The sequence below is a fragment of the Papio anubis genome, chromosome 9 (assembly GCF_008728515.1).
Source record: "Papio anubis isolate 15944 chromosome 9, Panubis1.0, whole genome shotgun sequence".
Classification (NCBI taxonomy): domain Eukaryota; kingdom Metazoa; phylum Chordata; class Mammalia; order Primates; family Cercopithecidae; genus Papio; species Papio anubis.
Window position 1 is genome coordinate 75111038 of NC_044984.1, and position 21668 is coordinate 75132705.

At 35.9% G+C, this 21668-nt stretch overlaps 1 protein-coding gene across 1 annotated transcript in view; it reads right to left on the bottom strand.

Moving 5' to 3' along the window:
• The window catches only part of LIN7A (lin-7 homolog A, crumbs cell polarity complex component), a 149757-nt gene that overhangs the window by 40583 nt on the left and 87506 nt on the right, over window positions 1-21668 (bottom strand). The window contains exons 3-4 of the mRNA XM_009181272.4: window positions 15399-15470; window positions 12881-13090 (exon numbers count right to left, since the gene is read on the bottom strand). Of these exons, the coding sequence (XP_009179536.2) occupies window positions 12881-13090; window positions 15399-15470 (282 nt within the window). The remainder of the gene's footprint in view (window positions 1-12880; window positions 13091-15398; window positions 15471-21668) is intronic.

Sequence of the window (21668 nt, forward strand, 5' to 3'; positions counted from 1 at the left end):
AGCAATTCCAAGGGTGAGAAATCCTGGTTGACAAATGTAATTGAGTGAAAAGTTTACATAATATAATTTTTAAGTGTTCTACTTTGAAATGCTGTCAGTTTGATAGAACTCAGTTAATTAACTTTAAATTTACATCTTGCAAAGGTAAAACTAAATTAAAACCTATGTCCTTGTATACATTCACATGGCTGAGCCACAGACAACACAACCTGCCGAGTACTCCGCTGCTCACCCTCTCACCTGAACCATCTTTCCTGCTGTGTCAACAAGAGGCAAGATCCTTGTCAGAAACCTGAGAGTTCTTGGTAACTCCCTATTCTTCACCTTGCATATCCAATCAATCACCAGTTCTTGTTTATAGTCCTGTTACATCCAAAGTCATCTTCAAATCTTTTCCTTTCTCTCCAAATTGCCCCTCTTCCAGTTAAGACCTCCACCATGTCCCTCCAGAACTCCTAAGAGTGTCCTGGTTGATCTTCCACTTCCAGCTTTTCCTCCATGCCTTCACACACCCTATGCCAACGTGTTGGCAACTGCCAGAATAACCTATATAAATTCATGTCATTTTGGCAATTTCCTACCACCTTCAAATGTTAAGTCCAGGCTCCTTGTGATGGCTTATGGTGTCTTCCACGACATGACTCCAGCCCATCCCTTCGACCCTACTCTTCGGCTATAAACTTGTTTCTTATATGTTTCTGTAGATGTTGTCCCTCTGCCTAGAATGCCCTCCATCAACCTATTCATTCTAACATTTCATAGATAACTACTATTTATCCCTTAAAATGCTTCTTCTTATATACCATTTCCTCTACAAAGGCAGAAGGTGTTTGCTTATTTTTAAATTCTGAATTATCGCTACACTGTCCACAGTACCAAATGGCAATAACCGGCTAGAATTGTAATGGGGCATTTCTCCTCTAGATTGCCATATTCCCTCTTGATTATGTCTGCTCACTTATTTAATCTCCTCCCGGACCCTAAAATGGTCAAATTTAACCACTCCTACTTCCTGGAAAGTCTTTGTAAATTTGTAAGAGAGTTTTGAGATTTGTAAACCAAATTTAGTACAGTGTCATGTTCCCTTGACTTTCAGAGGTAGAAGCTCAGAGACTGCCCAGAATCCTCAACTTTTCTGATGTCACAATTAATTCAATTTTTGATATGTAAGGACTACCACATATGCAGTGATTAGTTCAGAATGAAAAAAAACTATGTTGAAATAGTAGTGCTGGGTGTTAAGATAGGTTCAGGCTGATGCTAGATCAAATCTTGTGCACTACATGTACAGATTTTGACTTCAGGATCTCAAGTCTCATGCTTTGGTTCTTATTCAAATTTATATTCTTAAAGCTTAAGATATGCTATGTATTTACATGGTTGTTGTTGATAATAGGCACCTCTATAAATAGAAAGCATGACTTCTCTTGAGAAGTGATTTGGTGTCACTGAAGGGCAAGGTCAATAATTTACATTTCAGAGTAAGGTTGGCTGTGACAAAATTAGTAACTAATGATTTTGTATCTATGAGAGTAGAGAAAGAAACCCAAGGAGGAAAGGCCTGTGATCAAATGTGATGCATCTGCAAATTTATTGAAACAGCCCATGCCTCCTGGCTGAACTTAGAAAGATGTGGTTCTAATACCACAATTGCCGAGACTCATTTCCCATATCTGAGACTCAGCAACCAACATTTGAGTTAAAGTTTGGTTATCTCACATGAACCTGTCAGTAATCACATGTGGCTTATGACATGTCATCTGATTGCCATCTGTATCAGTGTCTTCTTTTTTTGAGAATATAATTAAAAACAGAACAAGATAAAAATCCATTATGGAAAATTGTATAAACCCTTTAGACTTGCACTTGGCTTGCATTTCCCTAGGTATACTCATGTAGCTGTGGCATATTAACATTCCCACCTTGCTTTAGGCTAGTGCCAACAGTCTGCAGACCAGCATAAATAAGTTAGAAGAATGTTCCTCCCAAGTTAGGCTTAAATTGAATCATTGCCTTTTAACTAATGTTTAAAGCAATAACTGGTAATTGGGCTTGGTGAGTGCCACAAAACATAAATGATGCTTTTTTGGACCAGCACAGGATTTCAAGACAAACACTCTATTCATTTGAGAAAAACCACACATTTCTCAGCTAGAACAGAAGACGGATCATTGCTTGGTTTACATATTCTGCTTTTGTATATTAAGGCAAAATGTTGCAAAAGGAAACATGGAGAGATGCATCTGGAAGTTTGGTGAAAGGCTGTTTAATAATAATATACAGCAACAATGTTGTGTAATTGTGGAAGCCTAAGTCTTATCTTTTAATGCTGTATTTATCATTTCTCTTTTTTTTATCCTAATTACTATTAGGAAAGATAGACAGGACAGGTGTTGTTACATCAGTCCTGCAGATATAAAGACACCAAAAATTCCAGTGACTTGTCCATAATCAACCCACCAATGACAAGGATCCAATTGCCTCTGAAATTAGAGTATTTAATGGAGGATTTTATTGTCTCTTGAAGATAAACAAAAAGCAGAGGGAATGACTTAAACTGGGCAGAGAGTCTAACTCTATAGGGAGATGAAATTATAAGAAAGAAAAGACTATTATCTGATTTAAAGGAAAAAATTTATAGTTATTGGGTATTTAAAAGGTATCCAGCATAATGGCAGACAATGTTACATACTTTCTCTTATTTAATCTTTGGATTAAACCTGTGAGAAAGATATTGCTATTTTTGCTTTACATATGACAAAATAGAATCTCAAAGAGTAAATAAACATATTATGGTTAGAATAACCTTAACTCCTGAGAAACCGTAAGAACTTGAGATTGAATGAGTCCCTTTTGAAATGTTGAAAATATCAATTGACAATAAAGTAAAAGTTTGTAATTTTCATTAAATATGATGAAAGAAGAAAAGGAAAATTGCTCTGAAGTTGTTTTCATATGCAATATCCTAGTCAAGTGATTCAAAGGTATAGAAAGAAAATTTCAATATAAAAAATAATAAGTTAACAGGAAAAAAGTAGAATACATTTCATTTCATAGGGAACAGCCTCAGGATGTATTAGAAACTCTTGGCATATCATCAGATTTCAGAACTGATTTCAGATTCCTAATGCACTTAGAGTAAAATGAAAACTTTTGGGTACCAACCTTAAAACTCCATTGGTTGGCTCCCAATCAGTTCTTCAGCCTCATCTTATCCTACTGTTTATAATTTAGTCACTTTGTTCTTTCAGCCACTCCTACATGGCAAGTCATGGACTTCCTTATCTCAAGACCTTCACACAAGCTCTTTCTTATGGTAACAGACTCTTCTCCTTAATCTCAGTTTAAATGTCACCCTTCAAAGAGGCCATTTCTACCACTATTAAAAGTAGCTCCTGGCATGGTGGCTCAATGTCTGTAATCCCAGCAGTTTGCAAGGCCAAGACTGGTGGATTGCTCGAGCTCAGGAGTTTGAGACCAGTTTAGGCAACATAGTGAAAGCCTGTTTCTATCAAAAATACAACAACTAGTGGGCATGGTGGCATGTGCCTGTGGTCCCAGCCACTCTGGAGGTTGAGGTGGGAGGATCGCTTGAGTCTGGGAGGCAGAGGTTGCAGTGAGCCAAGATCACGCCACTGCACTCCAGCCTGGGCCACAGAATGAGACCCTGTCTCAATCAATCAATCAATCAATATTTTAAAAGTAGCTTCTCTTATTCCATTACATGGCTCTTTGTTTTCTTCTTTCCCCTCTGTAACACTTGTCACAGTGTTTAATTATGAGGCAGTGTTTTATTCTGAAGTATTAATTCATGTTCTTTGTGTATTTCCCCTCCCATTCTGCTTCCTTCAGCGCACACCTTAGGAGCAAAAAAGGACTAAAAAATATCTGAAGGTCTTTGCTATGCAGGAGAATGTTTTGGCTGCATGTTTTCACGTACTTTTTTTTTTTTTCCTCATCAAAGACCAGGCAAGATAGGGGGTGGGGAAAGAAGGAAGAGGAGTCTGAATGGCTTTATTGACTGGATAGGCAGAAGTAGGAGAAAAGTCTGAAAGTATAAAGGGAAGAAAGAACTTGCATTGTCAGAACCAGGAGTAGAGTGAAAAATATTCAGTGTGTGCTGTTTTGAGACTAGAAAACCAACGTGCCCATGGTCTGTGGACAACAGGTCCCATTCCATAGCCCTGTACACTTGTAAGCACTCTAGATTTATGATATTTACACACTGTAGAGGGCTGGATAATTTCCCAAAGATATTAATATCAAGTCCTATTCCCCAGAACCTGTAAATGTTACCTTTTATAGAAAAAGGGTCTTTTCAGTTACAATTAGGTTAAGGATCTTGAGATGAGGCGATTACCCTGCATTATCTCAGTGGACCCTAAGAACTCACAAGTATCCTTATAGAGGGAGCTGGGAGATTTGGCGCAAAGAAGAAGGTAATAACGTTACCATGGAGATAGAGATTGGAATGAGGTGGCCACAAATCAAAGAATGCTGCAGTCACCAGAAGCTGGAGGGAGTAAGGAACAGATTCCCCAATAGCACCTCTAGAGGGAGCACAGCCCTGTTGATGCCTTGGTTTGGAGCCAGTGAAACTGATTTGGGATTTTTGGCTCCCAGGGCTGTGAGATAATACATTTCTGTTGTTTAAAAACCACCGTGTGTGGTAATTTGTTATAGCGGCCATAGGAAACTAATACGCACATACTGGAGTTAAAAATCCTGTTACTGTTACCAGTGTGATCCTGAACAAAATGACTGGGAGCATTTCCCTTAGGCTGGGATAACTGGTGAATATGTTACATTTATATGTATGTATTTATCATCGTCATCATCATCATCATCATCATCATCATGTTCTTACTCTCTACCAGATTATAACCCTTTCTGTTTTGTTTACTACTCCATATCCAGGACTTAGCTCAGTAACTGGCACATAATAATTGCTCTACAAATAATTATTGAATGAAAGAAAAGCATTGCTAAAATAACAGCACAAACAGAAGGAAAACACAAACAACAAATGGTAAAAATAACTATGAGAAAGACTACACCAGTAACTAAACTGAATAGTCAAATACCCATTACCAGCAATCTAAATAGGGATTTAGGTCAGTCTGATCCCATGTGTGGGAATGCTTCCCTCACTTAGAGACTTGTTCTTTTGCACCGACTAACTGAGTGTGTTCTGGCACCCGATACAATATTAGCACAATCTCATGTATGCTCAAAGCTCAAGTTGGTCTATGAAGGAATGAGAGACCTGTGCCCATTCTTGCAGGCTGAAATCACCAGGTGGGAATGTGGCTGTTCTAACCTGTGAATTATAGTTACCTGTGCCATTGGGATAGCACGGTATTTCCCTGTTCTGCTTTTTAAATTAAAAGATCTCTTACTGTGAGCCAACTCAGAATGAACGGGAGTAGAATACTGCCTGCTGAGTGTTGCAAAATATGCCAGATCATGCTGCACTGTTTGTGCTCTTCTGAAAGTGACTGGGCTAAAACAACATAACTGTACTGCTCTTGGCTTCTTCACAAATGTGAATGCAGTGTCACAAGATGTCATGCTGAGAATAAACATTTTCAGCACTTAACTGAAATTTCAGCTTGCACTCATATTTAATTATAACCCAAATAGTCCCCTACTCAGCTTCTGAGAAAGGTAAAGCATCTGCTAATGACTTCTAGGAAGAGAGAGATTGTGAGAATAGCTTTACTTGAGTCCTCTTAGCTGGAATTAAGCTGGGGATCTGTGCGCCAGGCCTATAGGGGAACTGAAGACTGAGGTTCTGTCTTTCCCCTCTTCATGCAAGCATCTGCTCGCCTCTAAGGGCCAAGTGGCTTTAGAGAGTGCTTGTGGACCAGGGCTGTTCAGTTAGCCGCGAATGCAAACTGCCTGGTGCAAACTGGAATGATGCAGGTATGGAGCAATTCAAACACATTCAAACCTAACTCTTCACACATGTGCAGTGGTGAATTAGAGTACTGAGCCATTTGAATCACAGTAAATTCCTTTTCAAAACGTTACTATCTTTAGAAGTGGTTTTTAACTTTTTAAAGGTCAAAGTCTCTTATGAGTAGTTAGGACAAACAACTGGTCTCTCTCCACCAAAAATTTACTTATGCAAACCCATAAAGGCCAAGACACCTTGATCTTTGCTACATTGTACATGAAAGTACTAATGTATTAATGGCTAAGATATTTACCTTTATATTATGATTAATAAGGGCAGACTGCCTGAGTTGGAATCTCCAGTTCTGCCATTTAGTAGCTGTAGGAGCTTGGGCAAGTTGCCTGATCTCTCTCTTCCTCAGTTTCTTCATTTGTAAAATGGGACTGATAATAATGACAACCACCACTGAGGATCATTATGGGTAAATAATGAATTCATTATGTAAAGTGCTTACAGCAGTCGCTGGCATTTAACAAATATTTCTAGAGCTTTGACTATATACATGAACTGTTCTAAGAATGGGGATAAGGCAATGAATACAAATTACTGCCATCATCGGAACGTGCATTTTATAGTGGAACTTAAATCTTGCAGTGTAGTTCATAGCAATTAAAAAAAACTTTTCGTTTATGTTTTCTCTTTGTTCCGACAACAGATAAATAAGATCTTAATACAGATTTTCCCTCTGGGATGCTGTAGCTTCACAGAGCTCGAATCTACAGTTCTAATTTTTATTTCACCTTCATCCCACACCTGACAGCCATTCTGCATAAGTAATTTGGGCTGTGAGTACTTACCTTCAACTTGGCATAGGTATTTATAAAATGGAAAAAAAGCCAGATGGCAGGAAAACAATTTATTCTGTCCTATCCCTAAACTTTTATTCACTCATCTGTTATGCTTTAAAATCAATTAGCAATCTATATATACTGTAAAGACAATTTTATTTAGTTTTAACTGTAGAGCTAGGTAAATTCAGCCGCAATTTTCCCACCATTGGTGCTCTAAGATAGTGTTTGCATTTCAGAAGCAAATGAGGGCTTCTTTTCAGTATGACATATTTTTTTAAGTCCTCATGCTTATATTTTATCTTTCTGTCCTTTTCTTTCCTGTTCCTCACCTGCCTCGCTCCTATCAGTACCAGTAGAATATCATCTTTTGGACTTTCTTGCTTTATAAAAAAAATTAAATAATTATAGATTTAAGGGAAGTTGAAAAATAATGTACAGGGACATCACATGCATCCTTTGCCCAGCTTTCCCCAATATTCACATCATACAAAACCATATTAAACCAACAAATTGGAATTGGTACAACTCAGAGAGCTTACTCAGATTTCAATGGGATTTGTTTTTAACATAACCAGTTATTATGTTTGGTAAGCATCAGTTATGGATTGCAGTAAAGGTTGAAATCCACTTTCTCGTGTGTGCATGTGCGTGTGTGTGTGTGTGTGTATTTGGATCTGAGTTCATGTGTGCTTTTGTGTGTATCCACTGGGTTGTGTGTGTGACAGAGGGACAGAGAAAGAGAGGGACGAAACACTCCTGGCCCTACTCTTTCATGTGACTGTGTTTCTGAGGAACAAATGAGAGAACCTAATGTAAATATCATTAAAAACTATAAAGTACTAAATAAAACATATATTGTGTTAGATTTCTCATCTTTCCATTCAGAAAAAATGTCTTATGAATAGAGTACACAGAGCATAGGTAGAGCCTATTCATCTACCTCAGAGTGTAAGGTAGCGCGTGTGTGTTCAGGGGAGGGTTATATGGTACTCTCAGCAAAATCCTATTGGAAGACATAGAATCACATAGTCACAGACTTAGAAGGGACTTTGGGGCCAATCGTTCCAACTCTCTACACAGTACTCATATTTTGAAATACTCTCATCAGGTGGTCTCCTAATCTCTGATTAAAACTTCAAATGATGGGCACATTCTGCCTTATGATTCAGTCTTTCTCCATTTAGAGAGCTCTAAGTGTTTAAAAGCTCTTTATTATAATAAGATGACTTCCCCATGACTTTAAACACTGGTCTTGGTTCTGCCATCTGGTACCCCACACAATGGATGACAGCTGGAGACAGTCATCATTCCCCTAAATATTCTCTTCTCCACCCTAAAAAACTCAAGTCTTTCTTTAACATGTTCCTCATATACAAGGTTGCTCATCTCTGGATGAGCTTATTTTTCTTTGCAAGGATGGAATGAGGATCAGAGCACAATAGGGTGTGAGCTTAAGCCCAGGAGGTAGAGGTTGCAGTGAGCTGAGATCATACCACCACACTCCAGCCTAGGCTACAGAGTGAGACCATGAGAAGAAAAGAAAAGAAAAGAAAAGAAGAGAGGAGAGGAGAGGAGAGGAGAGGAGAGGAGAGGGAAGGGAAAGGAGGGAAGGGAAAGGAAGGAAGGGAAAGGAAGGAAGAAAGGAAGGAAGAAAGGAAGAAAGGAAGAAAGAAAAAGAAAGAAAGAAAGAAAGAGAAAAAGAAAGAAAAGAAAGAAACGAACGAACGAACGAACAGCACTCTCAAGAGCTGGACCAATCGCTTTCTGTGTTCTACATAAGATATTTATATCATAGCCCCTATAATCACATTATTTTTTGCCCCCCTCCCTCAACTTGCTTTATATTCCTCTTGAAATCAACATTGAAATTCCCTAATATTTTTTCCCCAGGCTTTGATATTTAGCTATTCCTCCCTGTTTCTGCATATATGTAGCTAGTTTTTTGGGGCACAGGAACAGGACTTCATGAAGATTCTTATTAAAATAGGCCTATTGTACCATTCTATTGAGACTTTTATATCCTGACTCTATCACTAAATATATTTACTGTTGCCACTGGCTCCAAGGGTTGTTAGCTGCAACCCTTATAAACAGTCCTTGAGTCCTCTCTCAAAATTGCAGAGAAAAGCCCAGAGTTCTAGAATTGGATTGACTATTATTTGTGTTGACTATGAACAAGTCGCTGGGTCATGAAGTCTCTTATTTATGCTCAAGGTCATGAAGTCTCCTGAGCATAAAAGGGTGAAAAGGAGATCATTAGAAAGGTATAAATTCTTACTGTAACATTTTGACCTCCTGTTAATGTTAAATTTTAATTCAGCATTCAGCTGTAAGGTTTCACTGAGGACTGACATAAGAAGTAGCCATACACCAAAGGCCTCTGTGTTTTCTGTGCAATTGTATTAGGTGATTCAATGTCTCATTTGTAACATTCCCATGGGAAATTTCTCTTGGTGCCTAGCGATAGAAAAAATTTTCTCTCCCAGTGATTGCTGAGCTGACATGAGTTTCCATCTGTTTTGACTTCTAAGAAGCTCGGAGGAAAAAATCAATTGTTCAATTGCTGTATTTTGTCTTTATTTTTATTTATTGATTTTCCCACCTTTCCATCACACTTCATAACCTAACATTCCATGTTAATAGTTCTCTGTGTGTGTGTGTATATATATAAAATTATATACATATATATGTATATAATTATATATATATATTTAAGCAGACCCATGACATATCCTTTTTCTAAATGCAGGCAAAATATAAAATTAGACAAACAATCAAAGATAAGCAGGACATCACATCAGATGTCTTTTCAGATGTTTAAATGTCCATGGAATAATTTCTTTACTTTTTAAATAGGGCAGAAATTTTTTTCAGGGAACTTATACTAAAGTAGTTAAGGTTTGCTTTAGCCCTCCAAAGCACTTCCTTTCAACATTTCTCAGTTTAGAATGGCATGTTCTGAAAATCTTCCATATTTAATCTCCTGAAATGGCACCTTATTTAAAGGCAGAAATACAAATCATTCGATCATTTGCTAATCTTTTCTTTTTTTTGGCCTTTCCATTACAGAGTATTTCTTTTTCATTAAATATTGTTACCTGCCTAGAATTATTTACACTGATAAAACCTCTGGGCTCAGTGTCTGTTAGAAGCCCAGAGTTCTAGAATTGGATTAACTATTATTTGTGTGACTATGAACAAGTCACTGGGTCATGAAGTCAATTTACAGAAAATTGCTTTTTGATGAACACCTGGTCAATATTAGGCATTGTTAAAGAGCATATAACTTACTTTTAAACAGTATAAAACAGTTAGTTTATAATATATAGTTTGACTATATGAATGTGTAATACTTTAACCTTCAAATTTAGGAGCTTAATAAACCAGTCTAGGGTAGTTAGCCAGCATTATATTGGAAAAGTAATACTCTAGAGGTGGCCACTATACGAGCAGCTATTGCACCTACTTCAGTGAAAAAATGATGCTTTACTTATTAGCAAGAATATGTCAGAAATATATTTTCTTTGGTGAACTTAGTGGCCCATTAACTAAGCAAGGTAAATGTTATAAATGGAACTTAACTGGTAAAATGAGAGATTTAAATATATGTGGGATATTACAATCTTGGAGACATTCCTTACCTTTGCATGAAGAGGATATAAAAATCTTATGGAGGCCCATGGCCTATACCATAGGATTAATGACCAAAGTTTGATCACTAAACTACCCTATTTTCAGCTGTCAGTCTAATAGGATTTCTGATTGTCTGATGTTGAATATAAGGGTAACAAAGTTGTCTCATTTCTAAGGTTACGATTAGAACACCTAAATGGACAGAGACCTGGGGATTTATCAAATTTATGGAAAGGGTTGTGAGTCGAACACTGCCTTCTTGCTAATAAATGTTTGCTAACATATACCTATATATGTAGCAGAATTTGCCGTAAGACTTACTTTTAACCTAACTAGCCAAAGCAGTATCACTGGGAGGTTGTTAATCCTCACCAACCTCAACCTTCACCAGTAGCCACATTTACCTGTCAAAGGTTTGTATGAGCAAATTAACACAGGATAGCTCTTAACAGACATTTTGCCTCATTTTATTCTTCATCACAGCCCTTTCAAATTAGTTACTATTCCCTTTTTTCATATAAGGGAATTCAAGTTTAGGGGATACTAATCCATAATAATATGACTATTGAGTTGTAGAACCTTATGTGTTTGATTCCAGATAAGGTAACTGCCACCTCTCAGGTATATCAAAACATCATTGCAAGGAATGGGTAATTATGACATGCCTACAGAGTGTTCCCTGCAAATGTTTATGTTAAACACAGTCTGTTTAGCTCCCTTATAGTTCAAAGTCAACCATGTATTAAATTTATTGTATATATATATTTATTGTTACTTTACACAATTATAATTACTGTTAATATATTTTGAGTTTTTAAACTTTTTATATTGTTTTTAAATCTATACCTTATTTGATTTATATAATCTATTCAGAGAAATTGCAAGTTCATACTCTGGGGCATAAGCCTCTGTGTGACACAATTGTGTGACCTAGTTCTGGAGTCCTCTACCAGAAAGTTAGACTCTGAAATTATCACTTGAAACATGATTTGAAAAAGTCAAAGTTATCTAAAGGTCAATAAAAAGCTTATCTCAAAACATTATTACATAGAAAAAACTAAATAGTTATTGGAATGCTGAAGTGATATAAAATATTCATGGGTTGAGATTTTTTATATACATTAGAGGACAGCAGAGTTGAAGGAATAGTTTTGGGTTCCATGAAACTACTAGTCAGTCTAAAAATAGAAAACAAATGAATAAAATTCAATATATGAATACAGAAGAATTTAATTACACAGTTACCAATAAAATATCATGTTCCAATTGCATTTGATTTTGGATATTGTGTTCCAAGCATAAATCAATCTGGTCACAAATAACTGAAATCTAGTTTATATATTAAAATCTTTAAGTTCTTAGAAAAAAGATCTTAGGTTAATAAAAGGTAACATTGATAAGTTTCTGTTTATATTTCTGAAATGTATGCTTTTAGGTAATTTATGTTTAATATAAGTGGAAGTTATAGGGAAAAAATTGTTCGTTTCATAGGAAGCGATTTCTTTAGCAACCCCTTATTATAAGTGGAAGTGGTGGCATCCAGAGAATATAAGTTATGAGAAAATGTATAATCATACTTTTACTTTAAAATGTTAGATATTTTAATTTACTCTAATTTCATTTAAAAACGAAAGCATATATTATGAATAGGTAATTTAATCAAACTCTTTTTTGGAGAAAGGCTAATATGTTTTTATTATACTATAGCTGTAGATCTGGCTTTAATAATTTTGGGGCCAGGCATGGTTGCTCACGCCAGTAATCCCAGTACTTTGGGAGGCCGAGGCGGGCGGATCACGAGATCAGGAGATTGAGACCATCCTGGCTAACATGGTGAAACTCCATCTCTACTAAAAATACAAGTATTAGCTGGGCATGGTGGCGGGCACCTGTAGTCCCAGCTACTTGGGAGACTGAGGCAGAAGAATGGTGTGAACCCGGGAGGCGGAGCTTGCAGTGAGCTGACATGGTGCCACTGCTCTCCAGCCTGGGTGACAGAGCGAGACTCCATCTCAAAAAAAAAGAAAAAAAAAAAAAAGAATTTTGAGTGCGTTAGCCTTTTTCATATGTGTTATTATTATATAAACATTAAAATTACCCTTCCTCTGTAATTAAAATGAAAAACCCACACACATTACAAAGTAAGGAGTTGTGTCTTTATTCTTAAAACGTATGTATATGCTTATAGTAACTTAGGATAAAAAGTATCTCGAAATTACTCTGTTCTTGTAAATGTTACTTGGAGTATCATGGGAAGAAAGTCTGCTAGTTGGATTAATTTCCAGTTGATATTTATCATAACTGAACATAATGAAATGAGACATAAAAATTATATTACAGCTTTTATAGGTTTAATATCCATCAATGTTTAGAAAGCTGGTTAGACATAAAATTAATATTTGTTCTAGGATTTCAACATTGACTTCAGTAATAGCAGAGGAAAAAAAAAAAAGGAATGTGCTTAAGGAGAAAATCTCTGGTTATTTTATAAACATACCACGCCGTTCACTGATAGCAGCTGGTCTCCTCTTTTGAGGCCTCCGTGTCTTTCAGCGACCCCTCCAGGAATGATGCGAGAGATATAAATGGGGGAATTTTGCTCTTTTCCTCCCATGACGTTAAAACCAAGGCCTTCATCAGTCTTTGGCAGTTCAACTACTCGAGGGTGGGAGTGGCCTTCGCTAGCTGCAAAAGCTGCAACTGTTGCCTGAAAAAAAAAAAAAAAGACAGTCTTTTGGTAATAAAATGAGGGAAATAAGGCTAATCATATGCTTTGCAGTGGGTAGCTCAGGCAACTTCTCATATTTTTATAGTATTCTCCTGTGAAAGAAAGAACACAAAAAGCAGAGGCCTTTCTTCATTTAGATGCCATCTAGGATTTCTTTCTTTGGTAAAGTCCCACTCATCTATTTCCAGCTTCCTAAGGCTTATCTGGTATGACAAAATTTTCCTGTTTTCTTAAAAATCTTTTCCAGTTACCTTGGTTACATGCAATTCTTCCTATTCCTGGAGTCCAAATAACTTTGTTATATGTATTATCTATATTATAATTGTTTTATACATATGTTGACTATGAGCACCTTAAGAGCAGAGATGGTGTCTTGCACTCTTTTGTATGACACACAGTCTAATCTGGTGCTTGTACATAAAAGTTCATCAGTTTTTTTTTTTAATAAATTGAAGAGCACTTATATGTATACATACTTTTGAATACATATGTAATCTTGCTATTGCCAACCCAAAAGCTTAGCAAATTTAACTTTTTTTAAAAATTAAGGATGCCTTAAAGAGAATGAAAACTAAAATAAAATAATAGATTCAAACAGATTATTGTTAGTTTATACCAATATTCCTTACTATTATTCCATACTGAGAAATCTTATCAGGAACAGGATTTTGCTTCCTATATTATACATTAATATTTCAATTATTATAACAAAATAGACAATATGAATAGTCAATGGTTTTAGGCCTATATACAAAACACCATTTAATATGGACATAATATGTTTTAAAATTCATGTACTGATTTCATTAAATGAGTTCAGGAAAACAACTTACCATTAGTTCCCTCTAACCCCATAGAAATAAAATAACAGCATTTAGGTAGTTTCTATCAAGAAATGATTCCCTGCCTGCTTATTTTTCACTTTTATTAATTCACCTTGACCACAGTTGATTAGATGCCTACTATAAAGTGACTTACTCAAGACTGTGAAAATATTTATTCCCAACAACTGTACATTCGTTTCCACACACAGCATTATCACATCAATTTAGCATTACGCTACTGTCTGCATTTAGTGAAACGTAGTGAATGACATGAAAACAATGGCTTCTTTTTAGCTACATGCATTTGCTCATGCAAACCTCATTGTCATGCATAGATTTTAATGGCTGACATGGATGCAATGCAGACAGCCCAGAAACAACCAGAAAATATTGTGCTATTGCAACATTATGCTGCTATCCTGCTGTTCTACATGAATAAGAAATGAGAATGGTAAAACACTACACAATTCACTTTCCCCTTAATTAAACCACGTAGGGATCATTTTTCTGTGTGTGTTCCACTTCAGTACAAGCAAAGCATGACATAATGATAATAACACCCTTTTTTTCCCCGAGTTTAAACAAAACAAAACAAACAAAACAAAAAAACCTTACAAATCTACAGTGTTCAGTTACAGAGTAAAAACTAAAAACTCAAGAGAGAAACTAAACAAGCGTTGATGTAACACAAAGGAATTAAATGGAAAATTCTAATCATTTTCAATGGTTATTTCTTATACATTATTAGAAAAATAAAGTATTTTTAAAAGCAAGTCATGTTTCTATTATAACATTTGTGTGTTTGTAAAAGAAGAGCTGCATCAGTGATTTTAGTTTAAAATTGGTATTTCCTAATGGCCTATTTTCCTGATAATTTCACCATCCTCTTGATATAACATTTCCATTAGTAGGGTCTCTACAATCTCTGGATTTGAGTTTTTAAAGGGCAGATGTGGTCACTACCACAAAAGGTGACAGGCCTCTTCTATAGGTCAATGCCACACCCTTTCAGCAAGTTACCCACTGCTCAGCTGAATACGTAGAAGTATCCTAGATCAGTGGGTGTCAGGTGAATTCTTTTCCTAATTGAAATCAAATCTTTAGACCGGTGCAAATAAATCTTCATGCACTGAATACAATACAGGTTCTTTCGGATCAGAAGAATGTGTCAGAAAATCATATAGTATTTCCCACAATGAACCAGTAGATTTGCTTGTGCCAAATGGACATTAAGTGAGTTTAATGAAATCATTCTCCTTTCTTAAGCTACAGAAGCAGCAGAAACGTTCAATTTTCCATTAGGATTTTTACCTGAGAAGTAGTACTGGTTCTAGACTCTGGGCTGCCACTGATGTCTAAATTCTCTTACAGTGTACACACGAGAATACCTGAAACACACACGCGCACAATCAATTACTAGATAACTGGAGTCAAGTATATTTTTAAAGTTACTCAAGCCTTACCTTTGCTGTTGCCCTCGCACGGAATTCAGGACAGCCATTAACAGTTATCGTTTCATGCATATATTGATACACCTAAAATGTTCACATAAAAAGAAGAATGTGTAAGAACATTAAGAATAATAATTCTTTTATTGCAGAAAGAAAATTACATTTTCATTGTAGGAAAAAACTTCTCTATCACAAAATAAAATAGGTCTGATGATTAGGAATGTACCTAATAGCACTCTTTAAACAGAAGATATTATTACTCATTGTGATTTTAGATACAATTACAGAAATCATTAAAATGTAGTAGAAAAAAATTGTTTCTTGTAAACTGCCAGGGATGGGATTATAAAATCTTTGTATCCATGGTAAAAATAAATTGCTTAATCGTAAACAAAGTACAGAAAAAAACCTTAAAGGATACCTTGAGGAAAATGTTTGGAAAAAAGTAACAAGGTTAAATGTGTTGGACTATATGTTCATTTTGGATTTAAATAGTAAACACACAAATTTATTCCATAATGCATAGCAATAAAAGTCCATTTGGCACTAGGCTAGAGTATTTTTGGGGAGTGATCCATTAGCTATTTCAGTAAAAAAGAAAAGGGAAAAACTGCAATTGAAAGTTTAAAGGTTTTTTTTTTCTTCCTTTCTATTAATCTTATTTTACATGCTTAAGTCAAAAATGAAATAAGTGAATTCAACATTTGATTAATTCACCCATTCAACAACTATTTATTGAGGGTCTGGGACTAATCTCTTCCCTACATTTTTGACTGGCTCATAATTTCTCAGATACATTTGGTTGAAGCGCCACTAAGGCTGACTCATCTTTCCCAGGTGACATGGTTAGAAGGAAATTGACAAAGTAGTCTGTACTAAAAAGGGAACAGCGCAATTCAGAATCTAACTTTTAGCTCTGAATCTCCACCTAACAATTATGAGGCATTCAATTTCTATGGGAAATCTGAATGGGGACAGGAACAAGTTTCCAGAAGATCATTTGTGGAATCTGAGATATGTTACTGTAAATTCTCCAGGTTACCTGAACAGCTGCTAAACATACTTGCAGGTTATTTCCTTGGAAATGCATTATTTTATTTCATAGAGACAGCCTTTCCAAAAATAAATTCCACTTATTTGCTCTAATAGCCCATTTCAGAGGAGGATTTTCCCTGCCCTGCTTCTCTTGTAACAAACTCTCTCAAATCTGACCCTTCATTCCACCCTAGCTCATTACCTCTCGCTGAAAGCATTGCATTAGTGTCTTAATTGGGTCTCCCTGCCATCAAACAATACACACTTTGGTGATCATCAAGTACCTACCTGACCATGTCCCTACTGTGCTCTTGGCTGTCTGCTGCCCTTACTGCAAAGGTGATTAGGGCAAATACCTACAGGAGTCAAGCCACAGATAATAATGCAGAACTCAGTCTTCTCTCTAGTTCTATTTTCCTGTTTTCTTTTCTCCACCCCCACCATTCCTCAGACATACCGAACTCTCTAAGTTACCCAGGTCTCTGCAAATGCCGTTTACTCTGCTAGGAATGCCCTTCCACCTGGCAGACTCTTATTCATCCAAATTTAATATGATGATAAAAGGTCAAATTCAAATATTGTCTCCTCTATTAAATGTTTTCTGCCTCCCTCAAGCAGAGTGAGTCTCTCCTTCCATAGTTCCTGGCCATCTGAATTTGTTTGAGGTTATTTTGGTTAACATTGCCAGGGAAAGTGACTTTGCCTGCACCCAAGGATGTTTATGAAGACAATCGTTCAGCAAATAATTGGACTACTGTCATCAATTGATTAAAACAAAAGGTAATTTTGTAAGTGCTGGAGATAAAGTAAATACCTGTAACCTAATAAATATCACAAATTAAGAATAATTAGCCTTAAGATCCCAAATTGATTTTGAATTAAAAAGTGGGATATTCAAGGATCAATACTGTATAGTAGATAATTTCACAGACTCTGGAGATGGCTTGGAAGCAAACCCTAGCTGTGCAATTAAATTGTATGATGTTTGTCAGTTACTTACTTTCTCTGATCCTCAATTTACTCATTTTAAAAATGTGCCTTAAAATATTAAGTAACTTCTAGGTCTGTTATGAGGAATAAATAAGAACAGTTTGCCATGTGTAGTGTGTTTCCAAAAATTAGCTATCATTGTTATGCTGTTGTTGGCATTTCATGTTTCTCATCTTATTTGACCATGGATCTTTTGGGGAAAATCTCCTAGGACGAGCAGTTCGTGAACACTCTTTACATATAATTGATCAAGGGCTGTAGTTCTCAACTGAGGACAATGTTGCCCTCCAGGAGACATTTGGCAGCATCTGGAGGCATTTTTGGTTATCATAAATGGGTAGGGGTGGGATGCTACTGCATCTAGCATGTGGTGTCCAGGGATGCTGCTAAATTACTACAGTGCACAGTGAAGCCTCACACAACAAAGAATTATCTGCCAAAATATCAATAGTGCTGAGATTGATAAATTCTGATCTAAGGAATTAAGCTATACCTTTTCTTCTTATATGTAATGATTAGTAAGCTGTAAAAACACACTTGGATAGCACCGAGTAAAGGCAATTGTAAAACATTCAATAAATATTTATTGGAGTAAATTACTATAATTCTAGTACGTATTTCATGAGAAATCACCATGGACCAAATGTAATACTAAGCATTTTATATCTATGAGCTCAGTTAATTCTCTTAACTTATGATTTGGGCCCTCTACACACAAAGACACTGAATCACAGAGGGAGGAACATACCGAAGACCACACAGCTAATTTGTTGCAGATTTGGTACAGCACCTCATCTCTATCTCCCTTCAAAATCTTTCCTCTTTCAACCATGTCAGACTTCCTTATATTAAAACAGCGTCAGATCGCTACTATTTTGGCAGCATCAGTGTGAACAAAAACTTACAGGTGTTACAAGCATTTCTTTGTATTTTGAATAAAGGAATCTAGGTTTTATATAGTGGATACAATTAAACAAGTGATGGCTGCAAATATACGATGCAACAATTCTGAAACCAATAAATTCATTAGTCCAGGGTGATATATCATTTTAATCTTCCTTTATGATGATAATATATGAAGATTTAATGGAATGAATTCGATATAATTGCCAGTCTTTTTTTTTTTTTTTTTTTTCCTACAAAACACAATAGATTCTGATTAGCTGGTTTTCAAAAGTGAGCTGAAGAGGACATGATCTGGTTGTACAGTCAGATCAAATCCTGGAGATCTTAATTCTATTTCCATTAGCTGTGTCACCTTATGAACTTCCTTAGCCTCTCATTTCCTAAGGCACAAAATATATCCACGCCTGTCTTACTTTTCAAAGACAATTTTTAAAGTATTTGTAAAATTTTGAAGAAAGTTGTCATGGAAAGCCGGAGTATTTTACCAGATACCCTGAGAGAGTTCTTAAAGGGAAAAGAGAAAATAGTTATATGTCCTTTAATGAGGGGCTTATTAGTGGGACTTATAGACTCCTGAATCCTTTGGGTCCCAGAATGTATGATAAATTTCAGCTACAGCATTTGTAAGCACATTTCATTGGTAAAATGGGTTTAGTTCCTAGTGTAAGCCAAATAACTGATAGAAACTCATAAGGGTTTTACTTTATATTTTAGCATTAGTAATTTCCTAACCTTGAATAAATCACATAGATTCAATAGCATTTTGCATGTTTAGAACTTATTCCAAGCTACTGAAAATTGAACAAGATATATTAACTTAAAAAAAGCAATAAAATTATAGTGAGTTGGTTCAGAAAGTTCATTTATTCATTTGTTCAGCTAACATTCATTTAGGAGCAATTCTAGTCAATGTGTTAGGCACCTGGGCTAAATTATGAAAGTAAAAAGTAATGGTTGTTTTTAATTAATGTTTGAAACAATATTAATTTTCACTATAGAAGGGCTGTTTTCAGTTTTTTAAGTGAAAAATTTCCATTTTATTTTTCTTTTTATTTAAATGAAAACAGAATATTTTTTCTGGATGGAAACTTTATCCCTGAGAGAATAACAAGTATAAATGAAGTCCAAGCTTCACTTTAATTTATTTACCAAGTTTGCATACACAGGTCATGCAAACATTACCACAATATAAACTTTACATTGTATCGTTCTTCTTGATCTTGAAAACCCTAATTGGTACAGAAAGGTAGGTTAGGGATGACAGCCTTTATTGTGAGTTTCTCATTCTGGATCTCTTTTCTACGTGACTTTAAGTAACCTACTATCTGTGTACCTTAGTTGTCTATTATGTAAAAGACTATATTCAAAGAGGCAATCAAAGAAGATAAAGTATGTGACTTCATAAACCACAACCCATTATTCTTATTATGCTTTCATTCTAATAGCTGCTATTATTTCTATTATTACTATTATATACATACACAAGATGCAATTGGAAAAGTGCCATTAGAATTTAGTTGCTTAGCCAGCAGCAAGTTTTTAAAAACCTTGAATTTAAAGCTAGATTTTGATTGTTCTTTCTTCTACTTTTATAGTAGAGGTTTATTGCCTTTTGTATTTTGATGTTATTTAAAACTTTCTGCTGAGGCAGACACTGGATGGACTCATCTCACACAATCCCCAGTTTCAATCCCCTTCTCCCAGTATTGTCTGATCATATGACACACTTCTGTCCAATGACAATTCAATTGGAAGCAGGTGAGAAGCTGCTAGGAAAGTGTTGCTCTCATGGTGAAAGTGCTGTCTTTTCTTTGTCTTCTACTTCTTGTCTTGTGTGTGGATATTATCAGCTGTAGTGGTAACCTTCAACTTCAGAGAGAAGGACCAAGGAAGTGTAGGGATGTCAGTTCTGATTACATGGAACTTCTAAATGCATGCAAACACCTGCCTATCTCTGAATTTCTTATAACGAAGAAAAGCATTCTTGTTTAAGCCACTACAGTTGGACTTTCTGCCAAAAAAGTTCCTGATTGCTATATTCCTCAAGTAAATGTTACATAGAACTATGCTATCTTTAGGGTCTCTTTTCTTCTGTTCCTTCCAATTCTGAAACTTATAATTTTGCCAATCAGAAATTAGTACAAATTGGTTAATATGAGGGCCTACAAACCAAGAAGATAGCCTAAAATCATAGTAAAAAAAAAAAGAAAAAGAAACTTTAAAAAACACCGTTAAAAAATGAAAAGACAAGCCAACTGGCAGAAAATGTTTGCAAAACATATATCTGATAAAAGGCCTCATATCCAGAATCTATAAAGAACTGTCAAAAGCCAAAAAGTAAACAACACAATTAAAAATGGGTCAAATATTTGAACAGGTACATTATCATGGAAGATATATGGGTAGCAAATATGAAAAGATACTCAACATCATTAATCACTTGGGAAAATTCAAATTGCCATACTTAGACACACTTACACACTTATTAGAATGTGTAGGTTAAAAAAACATACTGGCAATATCTAGTGTAGGTGAGAATGTTGAAGAACTAGAATTTTGTTTCTTTTTTTGAGATGGAGTCTCACTTTGTCACCCAGGCTGGAGTGCAGTGGGACTATCTCAACTCACTGCAATTTCTGCCTCCCAGATTCAAGCAATTCTGCTGCCTCAGCCTCCTGAGTAGCTTACAGCTGTCCACCACCACACCCAGCTATTTTTTTTTTTTTTTGTATTTTAAATAGAGATGGGGTTTCAACATATTGTTCAGGCTCGTCTCGAACTCCTGACCTCAAGTGATGCGACTGCCTTGGCTTCCCAAAGTTCTGGGATTACAGGCATGAGCCACTGTGCCCTGCTGAAGAACTAGAACTCTTGAACATTGCCAGTGGAAATACAAAATGGTACAGTCATTTGAGAAAACAGAGTAACAGTTTCCTGCTAGATTTAACCCATATTTACTGTAAGATCCACTCATCTGCTTCTAGCTATTTATCCAAGATAAATAAAAAGTTATTTATCTTGCATACAAAACAATACAAAACAAATATGGAAATACTTATAGCAACTTTACTCATAACTGGCACAAACTGAAAACAACCCAAATAACCTTCAGGTGTGAATCAATAATTAACTGGTGGTATAGCCATACAGTGGACTACTTGGCATTAAAAAGGAACAACTGGCTGGGCACAGTGGCTCACACCTGTAATCTTAGCATCTTGGGAGCCTGAGGCAGGAGGATCACTTGAGCCCAGGTGTTCTAGACAAGCCTTGGCAGCATAGTGAGACCCCATCTCTACAAAATTTATTTAAAAAGGAACAACTACTCATATATACAGCAGTGTAGATGAA